At 41.2% G+C, this 11,862-nt stretch overlaps 1 protein-coding gene and 1 pseudogene across 1 annotated transcript; one reads left to right on the top strand and one right to left on the bottom strand.

Annotated features, from left to right (window-relative positions):
* The first annotated feature begins 1,871 nt into the window (after positions 1-1,871).
* On the top strand, positions 1,872-6,258 carry LOC115735189 (cytokinin riboside 5'-monophosphate phosphoribohydrolase LOG3). Its single transcript, XM_030666310.1, has 7 exons — positions 1,872-2,363; positions 2,911-3,008; positions 3,153-3,183; positions 3,929-4,028; positions 5,454-5,524; positions 5,630-5,773; positions 5,957-6,258. Exons 1-7 carry the CDS (start codon positions 2,244-2,246, stop codon positions 6,047-6,049), a joined length of 657 nt encoding a protein of 218 aa, XP_030522170.1. The 5' UTR covers positions 1,872-2,243; the 3' UTR covers positions 6,050-6,258.
* Positions 6,259-7,814: 1,556 nt separating this feature from the next.
* Positions 7,815-8,959, bottom strand: LOC115735029 (annotated as a pseudogene).
* Between the last annotated feature and the right edge of the window lie 2,903 nt (positions 8,960-11,862).

The following is an 11,862-nucleotide window of genomic DNA, read 5'->3' as shown; positions in this document are numbered from 1 at the left end:
GATATGAGAGGGAGTTCTACACGTTCAAGGAAAGAAGTAAGTTTTGCAAAAGCGTAGTGAAGGTACTAGATAATATCGTGCGTAGTGGTGTTGTCCTTACACCTGTTCCTCAATAAGTGGAGCCTGAAGTGTGAGAGAGCAGGACATGTCTTAAGGTAGGCCTTATATTTTGCATCGAACACTTGAAAACCTAAGAAGGCCGAGATAGGATTGATCCAAAATGGAAAGAATTTGTTGATCAGTGTCTCTACTCTAGTAGAAAAGAGAGTCCGTTATTTTCCTGAAAAGTGCTAAATCTATTTTACTTTGCTCTATTCAGTGCTAAACTTTAATTTTTTTTTTCAATTAGTCCTAAATATTTTCATGTTTTGTTAATTGATTCCATCCGATCAATTTTAGCCCGAAATCAAGTGCCACGTAGGATGATCGGCGCTAACGTTGATAATTTTTGTGTGATTTTTGTAAATTTCTCTTTTCTTTTCTTTTCTTTTCTTTTCTTTCTTTCTTTTGCTCTTTGTTTCTACCAAGTTGGGCAAGGGCTTCGCGACCGGTGAGAGTTGGCTGGCTCTCGCTTGTGACTAGCGAGGGTTGGCTAGCCAGGAGTGGAAGGAAAAAGAGAAAATTAAAAAAAATAACAAAAATCCATAAACTTTTAAAACAAATTGTAAAAATGATCCATGTTAGCAATGATCATGCCACGTAGGACGACCATCGTTGACATTAGCGATTTTCGGTTGGAATTGACTGGATGGAATCAATTGATAAAAGTCAAAAGGTTTTGAACTCAATTGGCAACATTGAAAAGTTTATGACTGATTTAGCTAAAGTGCATTAAGCTTAAGACTTTTTGGACAATTTTATCATGTTATGTCCCATGCATTGCCTCTCTTATGTCCTATGCATTCATTGAGAATTCATACATTTCTTTACCAAGTATGGTTAACAAGCGCATCGAGTGCACTGTACTACCGAGTTGGGACACTCCTTTAACAAGACCCGAGTAAGAATATGCACGGGTGCATGTATGAACTGCAGTGTTTTACCTTCTCAACAAAAAAAAAAAATGCATGTCTCATATATTTTCGAAACTCGTATGACCAAGATTCTAAAAGGGTTGTTTTGTTTTCTAGTTGTTAGAGTAATTAAATATTAAACCACGCTTTCATCTAACAGCTTAAACTTTTATAACAGTTGGCGGTGGTTCCATCAAATCTCGCATTGTATCAGAACAGGAAGTTCCGAATGCAAATCTTTTTAAGCTCCTACTTGCCTCCCCAATGAAATATTTCCACACTTAGTGCTAGGCAAAAAAAAAAAAAACCAGCCTAACGAATAGAGTTTCTAAATGTTAAGCACTTCAGTGCACAATCATGAATTTACTTACCAGTTTAGATCTTTCGAATATGTTTGAGAACTTCTCCGTCTCATAAGGAGAAACGCCTACAATTTCCCGCGCAACATGTTCAATTCATGTGTGCATATGCTGCTCGTCGTTACATAGGAAAAGAAAATTTCAAGTGCGAGAAAATTCACTCCAGGAGAAACTTTTTCCCGACAGACGCACAACCAACATTAAGACATAGGGACAACTCTTTGTTCTACGCCATACCCTTCCTTTTCCTCATCATTCTTTTCTATATCTTCCCCTTTTTAATATTTGTATATACATTGCAACTCTCGGTTGAATGGAAGTTCAAGAGAAAAGGCCAAAAGAGCTAATAAAAAAATTTTTTAAAAAAGACTGAGTGGTCCACGCGTGCCACTGGAATTTGTATGTGTGAGTTGGGGCTGGAGCGTGCTTGAGGACGGGGCACTCTTTTGTACTCACGTGTCGCGACTCTTGAGGCCGCCTCTTATATAAGTCCCCTCGCGTCAAGACCAACCACGCACAGGGATAGAGAGTGAGGGAGTCAGTGACTGGTGAGCGAGAACGAGAGTAACGAAGGAGCTGTGGTTGTAGTGGTCACCCCAGCAAGGTTGTATCTTGTGTGTGCGCGTCTCTTTGATCCTTGTGTTTTCTTTCTTGTCTTGTCCCGGTTGTCTCCCGTTTCTTTTCATCCGCATTCAGGAATCACACACACGCACACACCCGACCCCAAAGACACCAGGTTGAGGGGAGATTCTTTCCCATTCGGGAAGAGCAAGCAGTTGTCCCATTTGTTCCTTCTCTCGTTCTAAGCTCTAACACCACAGAATCGACCCAGAACAGAGTCTCTAGCTTTTGTACACAGAGAAGCCTCGGAATGGAGATGGAGAGTGAGATAAAACGGTCCAAGTTCGGAAGGATTTGTGTCTTCTGTGGGAGTAGCCAGGGGAAGAAGAGCAGCTATCAGGATGCTGCTATTGAGCTGGGCAAAGAGCTGGTGATTCTTTGATTCTTCTTCTTTTTGGGGGTTTTTGGACGGTGTTTGCTAGGTGTTCTGGTATATGCATGAACCAAGGACTTCGGTGATTTTGGGGGGGTTAATGCTCCATTCCACGTAGAGTTTGCTTCTAGCGTGGGGGTTGTGTGCGCGCCAATTAAATGCATTCCCTTTACTCTCTTCTCTTCCGCGGTTGTCTCTGTCATGAAAGCGAGCTACATTGAAGCGAGCAAACCCCATGTCAGAAAGATTGCGCCACTCCATCTGTTACATCTCTTTGAAGTGCCCCACTGGAATCTTCCTGATTCTTGGGGGTATCTCTCTTTGTGTGTGCGTGTTTGATTCTCCTCCTTAGACTTCGAACCTCAATTTTTTTACTCCATGTGGCCTTTGGTATGCAGTGAACAAAAGCATTTCTTGAAAAAGATGAGAGAAGGGTAAAAAAACGAAACTTTTATGCTTCGAAAGCTTATACAAGGATGGGTGGTGTTTGCCTTTTGACCCTTTGACGAGAATGATGATGTTTTGTGTGTTTTCCCCTTTGAAGGTGTCGAGGAACATTGATCTGGTCTATGGTGGAGGTAGCATAGGCCTTATGGGCTTGGTCTCACAAGCTGTTCATGATGGTGGTGGGCATGTCATTGGGTAATTCCTAAGCTTCTCTTTCTTCCATGTAATTACTCGAAATCGATGACTTTGGGCTTGGTTTTGCACTCTATTATAACTAATTCTTTTGTCATGTTGTTGTCCCCTCTCTCTCTCTCTCTCTCTCTCTCTCTCTCTCTGCAGAGTCATTCCCAAGACGCTCATGCCCCGAGAGGTATGTCTGCTGTACTCCAGTAAAAGTCTTTAACCTTTTCCCTAGTAAAGAAATAGATAAATTTGGTAACCCTCTTTTCTTTGTTTAATTTTCTTCTTTCTGCTCAACAAAAAGCTGATTTAAACTTAAGTGAGCTCTTAGGTCTGTTGTCTTCTCACTTTCGCTGTTGGTGATTCTGGTTGGTACAAATGTTCCATTAGGTGGATGATGCTTGCGGGCCTTATCCACAGACTCTTTTTTTTCTAAAAAATTATTTTTTTCATTTGGGTTCTGGCACGACGCCACTTTATACAACCTGAGTGTTTGACTATTGAGGTTTGTCCTAGTCTTTACGGTGCTTTCTCCTTTGATCGACAATTCATATTTTCTTTATCTTTTTTTGGGTCAAAATCTTTTCTTTATCTTGAAGACCGACAATATTTCCATCTATTTTTTTATTATTTTTTTTGGCTTTTTGGTTTTTCTTTCTTGACTTCATTGAATATTCGAATTTTTTTTTCTTATGTTTGTCATTATTTTCGTACTGAAATTTCTGGAAAGGAGACTGCTAAGTTGAAGCTTTTGGCTTGTGCACTCTCTGCTCTGCACACCTCATCATTGCTGCACCCCACAGCGCTCCAGACACTTCTCTCTCCCACTCTCTCTCACTCACACCCTCCGCACCCACACACAAAAACGTTTTGCATTTATTTTTATTTTTGGATAAATCGTATTCATTGGCAGCAGTGCCCTTTTCTCTTTGCAGTTAACTGGCGAGACAGTAGGAGAGGTGAAGGCAGTTGCAGATATGCATCAAAGAAAGGCAGAGATGGCTAAGCATTCAGATGCTTTTATTGCCTTGCCTGGTTAGTGTAAAGACCCCCATCGCCCCTTCCCCCCCTCCCCGCCCTGCAGAAGTTCTCAGTTGTACAGGGGAGAGAGAGAGAGAGAGAGAGAGAGAGAGAGAGAGAGAATAATGACATTAAGTTCAAATCAAGAAAATTGCATTGTACCAAGTGCTGCTATTTTGCCTTTTGTGGTATATATGCTTTGATCCACCATATCTTATGCCAATGATTCCTTTGATGGTACCTGAGTTTCCCGTTATATCTTTGAAATTCATGACGAGATATATTGAATGGAAGTAGCTGCATTCCTCTGAATCAAATAGACATATTTGAACTCACCATGTGTTCTCTGCTTTGGAGGAAGAGCCATTTGCTTGTTGGCGTTGTTGGCCTTGCAGGTTCGGTCATTTGAAAAGCATATTGTCATTTGGAAAAATGCTTGGATAGTGATTGTATGAAGCTAAAATCCTCACAAGTTACTGAGCCTTCCGCTCACAGTCCCCAAGATCCATGGTTAGGGAGAAACCATTCCGATCTTAGCCTTTGACCCATCAACATCTTCACTGAAAATTAGAGCTCCTGAGGACCCTTATTTCTCTACCTAATCAGGAGAATGGGCACAGACAACCAAGCTTTTGTCTAACCGTTCTTGCCTGCCAACTATCACCTGCACCAAAATATAGAATCATGGCAACCCCTCCCAAAGGACTACTAGTTACCAATAAACTTTGAGATTAGTTTATTTCTCCCTGGGACTTTTGGCTCTTGCACTCTTGATAAATATTTGGCAAATGTCAGCTTTGCCCCAGACCCTCTAGAGGTGCAAACAGAGGTAGTGAAGAGCATATTACAGTAAGAGAGCCACTGTCACATGAGTAGGAGGCTGAAGACTGGAAATTAAAATTAGTTTCCGAGCTGAAATCCCTTTTCAACTGAAAACGGTTGGAAGGCTTGTTGCATTCATGTCCAGGAAGTAATTCCTTAATACTAGCTAAAACATCACAACTACAGTAACTAAAACTGAGTGACCACTCCCATTAGGCGCTAGAATTTATTCTCCACTGTGAATACAGAGATTTCTTTCTAAAACAATGTGTGCGTACAAAATCTCTTTGTGGAATGACTGACAAGTTCCTTGGATTCACATAGACGCTCTCACTGTTTATGGAAATAGATTTCCTATAGGCTTGTGCACAGGTTGTTGGAGAATTTTCTCCTCCTTTTAGTTTTCCTCTGTTTTCTCCTTATGTTGGAAATTTGTCAGTCATTCTACTAGGCTGTAATCTATCAGATAATCTCCTTCTTTCCTCAAAGATGCATAATCTTCCTGAAGTTTTGTACAGGATGTGGCTTTATTTTCCCATCTGTACCAAATCAGTGAGAGAACATTAAATATGTCATGCTTCTTGCTTATGGTAAAAGACATTCTCTGTGCAAATGCAGGGGGTTATGGGACTCTAGAAGAGCTGCTCGAAGTTATAACCTGGGCCCAGCTCGGCATTCACGATAAGCCGGTATTTCATGCAGCAAGCTCTAGAAGAGCTACTATTTATTCTATTCTTTTTCACTATTGTCAAAGAACTGATTAATGGAATGCATGTTCTTCAAAATATGTGCAGGTGGGATTACTTAATGTGGACGGATACTACAATTCCTTGCTTTCATTTGTCGACAAAGCTGTAGAGGAGGGTTTCATCAGTCCGAGTGCACGTCAAATCATCGTATCAGCTCCTTCAGCCAAGGAGTTAGTGAAGAAATTGGAGGTAATTAAAGAGTCACCTGAGACATCTGACAAATCACTCCATGGAGAAATAGCAATTTAACCAGTTCATCTTAGTCTGCTTAACCACAAAAGTTGCCATTCTTATGCTCACTATGTCCAGGAAGATGATCAAACTTTGTTACCAATTAATTCCCTCAAACGATTGACTTCACTACTGTTTCAGGAATATGTGCCGTGTCATGAAAGAGCAATCTCCAAGTTGAACTGGGAGGTTGAGCAGCTTGACTATCCTCAAGATTATGATATTTCTAGGTGACAAGTTCGAGTCTCACAATGCCACTAGGGAAAGTCGAAAGACGATTTTATAGACATGGAAAGTAGAAGAAAGGAACTAATTTGGAATATATTGGGAGGTTTTCCCAGTTGAGGAAAATGCTTCTTGTTTTTGTAAATTCACTTGCACTTTGACTATGATATGTGAAGCTTCATATTCCCTTGAAATGAAGATATCTTCATTTTGGTTTCCTTGGTACAAGCGCGGTTTACCAACATGTTTGCATTATGCAACTTTCGGAGAAGCTTGAGAGTTCTTATTTTCTTTACTGTACATCTATCATCTTTGCTCCGAGCTTTTTAACTTTTTATTTTCTGAATTTAAAAGGAAAGACAGGTCGATCATTTAGGACCGTTCCTCCATCATCTGTGGATCTAATCTACACAAAAATCTTTCTTGTGTTCGATATATTTATTTGAATGGAGGAACGATCACAAGGATAGATTAGCTACATTCAAAAGTTTATGCAGTATCGTGTGAATGCACAAGTAAAAGAAGATGTTGTATGAGCTCATTCTGTGAAAGACTTCATCTCACCTCCGCGCCATATTTCTAAAATGCTTACATTACTGAATGGTTCTGCATCTAAAGAGTACAAATATAGCATTAGCTCGAATGTCTTCCCGGTGTCTTCCATGCATGGAAATGAGACATCATTGACTAAAATCCATTTCATAAAGATATAGCTTGTGCCTTTCTCGCCTGTAATTCCCTCGCATTTAAGTCGGTTACATATTTAAAGCATTTGCATCAAAAGAGATCCGATGTTATACAGAGAGCCAAAGTACAACTATATCATGAGAATGAATGTCTTCCTGGTGTCTTCCATGCATGATAATGAGACATCATTGAAATCATTTCATAAAGATATAGTCAGTGCCTTTCTATCCCGTGTTCCCTTCGCATTTGATCAAGTTACCCATTTAAAGCTCTTCGTCAAAAGAGATCCGATTGTCCACAGAAAGAGCCAAAGTACAGCTATAACATGAGCCTGAATGTCTTCTTGGTGTCTTCCATGCATGAAAATGTGACATCATTGACAAAAAATCGTTTCGTAAAGATATAGCTGGTGTCTTTCTTGCCTGCATTGACCATTTAAAGCATTTGCTTCAAAAGAGATCCGATTGTACACAGAGAGCCACAGTACAGTTATATCATGAGCCTAAATGTCATCCGAGTGTCTTGCATGCATGAAAATGAGACATCATTGACTAGAAACCGTTTCACAAAGACATAGTTGGTGTCTTTCTCGCCCGTATTTCCCTGGCATTTAAAAGTGGGTTACCCATTTAATGCTCTGCATCGAAAGAGATCCGATCGTACACAGAAAGAGCCAAAGTATAAATATAACATTAGCCCAAATGTCTTCCCGGTGTCTTCCCTGCATGGAAATGAGCCATCATTGACTACAAACCATTTCATAAGGATATAGCTAGTGCCTTTCTCGCCTGTCGTTCCCTCGCATTTAAGTAGGTTACCCATTTAAATCACCCGCATCAAAGGAGGTCCGATTTTATATAGAGAGCCGAAGTACAACTATATCATGAGCCTGAATGTCTTCTTGGTGTCTTCCATGCATGAAAATGTGACATCATTGACCAAAAATTGTTTGGTATTTACCCTCTAGATTTATTTGCAAATCTAGGTTACTTCAGAGCAAAGATTACTATCCAACAGACACCCTTCTCTATAAGAGCCGTCGCCTCTGGTGAGCTCAAGTGGTGCCACAAGAAACTTCACCAGAGCCTCAGCGTCCCATCACAGCATAGTTGTACACAAAACAGCTTGATGGTTTTCTAGCTAGCAGCTTCCACTGCGGTGGCCATTGACTGAGCAGCACCCAGGACTTGAGTTCAACATTCCACCTCGTAAACTCCTCGGTCTGCCGATAACAATCTCCTCTCACCACATCCCTGAAAAGTGATACCCTAACCCTTCATTGACATGGCACGCTCCGGCAAGCTCCCCAATGTAGACCATGAGTTCCCCACCTTGTCATACTTCCTGACCTCCTTCGCCGCATGATCAGCCACGTAGAGCTCGTTGTTCACCACCACAAGCAGGGGAGGAACCTCAGCCACAGAAAGAGCCTCGGTCACCTCAGTCCTGACATTTCGGGCTGGGAACATATTAGGTATCTCCCTTCATGTCCTAGTCTCCATATCGTACACTTCTCCGCAGGTGAGAGACCTTGTGTTCCCTGTTACGGTCCTGCCGACCGCGTAAAACTTCCCATGAGCACATCTTTCTGGCTTTATTCATGTCTGGCAGTATCTCCCATCTTCAAGTGTCCGAGTAGTATAGCTCGGCAGAGCTCGCGAAGTTGCCTCGTGGATCACAACCACCAGCTAGGACTGCGATTTCTCCGAGGTTGGCTGACGCAAACAAGCACCTAGGCACGTTCATCTCCATGCCCGATGTCCATGTGTTCGTCCGCATGTTGTGCTTGTATATGATGCGGGACATTATCTCTTTCGAAGACAAGGAGCTTAGTATGGGTGGCCAGCAACTCCTCATCGTAGAAAAGGAAACACTCGTTTGTACTCATCCTGGGCAAGTGCAACCAACGGCTACGAATGAGATCAAACGCCTCTCACTCGAGCAGATATTGTAGGAGAACTACACCCAGTGCTCGACTATCCCCATTTGCCTTCTCAGTTGGTAGAGCTCGCCACTCTTGATCAAACAATGGAACTCCGATTCACAGATGGAAGGGAGCCATAATCAGACCTCAAGCAGCGGACGGGACAATTGATGGAGTTATCGCTGCCAATGTGATAGATGAGGGGAATCGAGTCCTCTTTCTCGCCGGCATGATGCATGTCACCGACTCTAACAGCTTTAGAAAGAGAGAGATCGTGAGCAACCTGCATTGTATCCCACCTGTAATGTGTGTCCAGTGTGGCCTGGAAAACTTTGTCACTGAGAATTTAGGCAAAAATTCCTAATAATGGAACCAAGCACAGAACAATCTACCCAGCCTAATACGCCATCTCCGGTGGGAATCAAGCAAACCCCGCTTACTCATTTTTCACAAGCAAAGTGTGAGAGATATTGATACGATCATAATCTTCCTTGATTGATTCTAATTAATTGCGATTGATTTTGTAATTGTTAGTTACTTTAGATAGCACTCTAGGACAACCTATACATTGGCTCTTTGTATCATTAGTTCAATCCAGAAAATTAGCTTCTTCTCCATTCGTAACACGAAGATATCACAGGCAGGAGAAGTCATAAAATCTAACTACTCCTTAAATACTTGGACACCACTTTGCTTGCTGCTCACGTCCATCTAGGGTAGTCTAGATTGGACTACCGATTAATTTCTTTTTTCAAAAATGGATCATCAATTTCTACCATAAACACAGGCAAGAACAAATTAAAAGAGGATCTTGGAAACATTCTTCTTCTTCTTTTCCTCTCTCTTACAACATTCATGCAAATGCTAGTGCGAGAACGGATCAAAATCCTGAAAGTTACCGTAGCCCAAAATTTACGAAACGAAGCCTTTGAAGCTCATTTTTTATACTCCAAATGGATCACAATTACGTGGGGAAGAAGATCGGATCTTTAGCGGCAGAAAGAGGAGGAAGTCGAATAAAAAGCACTGAAAAGGAGAAGAACATGAAGGAACCTCGAGTGACCAACAATAGAAATATGCATACATATATAGACACATGTTTTGGCAATCTAATTCCCTTAGATTTTTTTTTTTGGGTGGAATAATTCACATAGATTGGTTGCAAAGAATAATGAAGAAATAGATTCATGGGCCACTTGAAAAGCCCAAAGCGTCAATCCTTCTTAATCGCAGTCATGATGATTCATTTCTTTATTGGTTCGGGTTCTCTTGATTGTTGACCCGAACTGAATTGTACTCCTGGGTAAATAAGATGATAAGCACTCTGTAGTTTATGATCGATTGACAAGATTCATTCATTATGCAATACAACAGTCTCCTTACTGGGTCCACTAGATAAGTCAATTGGATTTGCATGCTAATCGGACCACCAGTGCCAAAACCATAGAAACAAAAGTGTGTCTACTACAATGCAATTATCACCTGACAAACATCACTTGTCCGGTCGATAATTCTTGTTTCGGAAGGGACACCATGTCACTCAACATGTTCTAACCTAGGATAATAAGCCCGTGAGCTCAGTCTTATTTCACTGTCTAGGGAGAACAAAGGGGTCTTCCGTGGAAGATGAGTTAGGCCTACCTATATTGGACTTCTCAATAGGATGGTCCTGACTGTGTCATACAAGCTCGCCTCGTTCTTCTTTTTTACGCCATAATCTAGTATCATATCGTGGGTTCAAAACATCTCACGAGAGTGTCGACAAGCTCGCCGGTTCGGCTTTACGAAATCTAAACAAATTGGCGACCCGACTAACTGGAGCTAGGTCAGGTTCATCTTCGTAGAGAAAAATCTCCAAATTGGGCTACGGATTGGAGATTAAGTGGGCTTGAGATGTAGATGGACGATGATCTTGAGAAAGCCCGGCCCACATAGTTCTTTTCCTGGTGCTAACAGCTTACGTGTTTTTTCGGCGCTCCTCAACCAATTTCCTTTGACAAAATCGACTCAGTCACGAGCTCGGGACCAACTCAGCTTTCCTTTCTGATTTCGATCTTCATTAGTTCACAAGATCCAGGCTCCCTGTGTTTCGCGAAAAATGAATTATTCTAAAAATATTTTCTTGAAGATGGTTGCTTGAAATAATTAATCAAATAGAAAATGGTTCCACTATTGACAACAATCTATATCAAAAAAAATTTCTGGACAATGCAAATATTTTTTGTTTATTCATTTTTATAAGGCAACAACAATCCATTAGTCCTTACCAAAAAAAAAAAAAAACAATCCATTAGCCTCGCCGGTCGATCATCCCGGATCAATCGGCGGGTCGCGACACCAATGTATGAATTAATCAAGTCTGCTTTTTCATTCATCTTTGTATGCTTATATAGACGAGCATGAAATAACCCTCCAAACATGATGACTCTTCATAGGAAAGAGACTAAGCAATTAAAGACATACACACTAGAGAAGTAATAAAGTCCTAGAAACCAAAAAATGCATTAAACAGCTCAACACTTGAACTTCACTCTTTGAGAAATACTACACACTAAAGACCCATTGAACTTAAATCCATTCATCTCCTTGGGTGGCTCAATAGACACCTTGGAAGATCAACAAACATTAAAGGAAACCATCTAGAACAGCTCCCGATTGATAAGTAGTCTATCGATAGTCTCGGAATCGGCACAAGCTTGTAAATTGGCAACAAGGAGTTTGTCGCTAGCTTTGGAGATCAGTAACTCTTTTGCGTTACCGACATCTTCAAGGAATGTTGTGGCATCATACGCTTCTGCTGCATGTGAACTCGTCTCTGAGTTTCCTTTGTCTTTATCATCATGGTAAGGAGAAAGATCGACAACATTGAACTTTGCTAAAGCAGCATAGTCTCCAGGAAGTTCAATCTCGTAGGTATTGTTACCAATCCTTTGCAGCACCATGAAAGGTCCGTCAGCCCTAGGCTTCAGCTTCCTATGATGATCTCGAGGAAATCTTCCCTTTCTAAGTTGAAGCCATACCAAATCACGTTCTTTAAAAATTGCAAGCTTTCGATGCTTATTTGCTCTTTCTTGATACTTCGCATTGCGCTTGATGATTCTTTCTCGAACCCGCTCATGAAGCTTCTTTAGATAGTACATGTTCCCCAACAACTACACTATAATGTTGAGAGATGGGAAGTTGAGCTCAGTCCAACGGACTAATAGGGTTT

The sequence above is a fragment of the Rhodamnia argentea genome, chromosome 10, assembly GCF_020921035.1.
Source record: "Rhodamnia argentea isolate NSW1041297 chromosome 10, ASM2092103v1, whole genome shotgun sequence".
Lineage (NCBI taxonomy): Eukaryota > Viridiplantae > Streptophyta > Magnoliopsida > Myrtales > Myrtaceae > Rhodamnia > Rhodamnia argentea.
The sequence above is the reverse complement of the archived record's forward strand: the minus strand, read 5'-3'. Positions and strand labels throughout refer to the sequence as shown.

What these genes read in the sequence shown, in the direction of transcription:
- LOC115735189 (XM_030666310.1), top strand. Translation starts at nt 2,244, where the DNA reads ATGGAGATGGAGAGTGAGATAAAACGGTCCAAGTTCGGAAGGATTTGT. An exon ending in TTGAGCTGGGCAAAGAGCTG is followed by an intron (nt 2,364 to 2,910) that starts GTGATTCTTTGA and finishes TCCCCTTTGAAG; the next exon opens with GTGTCGAGGAACATTGATCT. An exon ending in TCGGCATTCACGATAAGCCG is followed by an intron (nt 5,525 to 5,629) that starts GTATTTCATGCA and finishes AAATATGTGCAG; the next exon opens with GTGGGATTACTTAATGTGGA.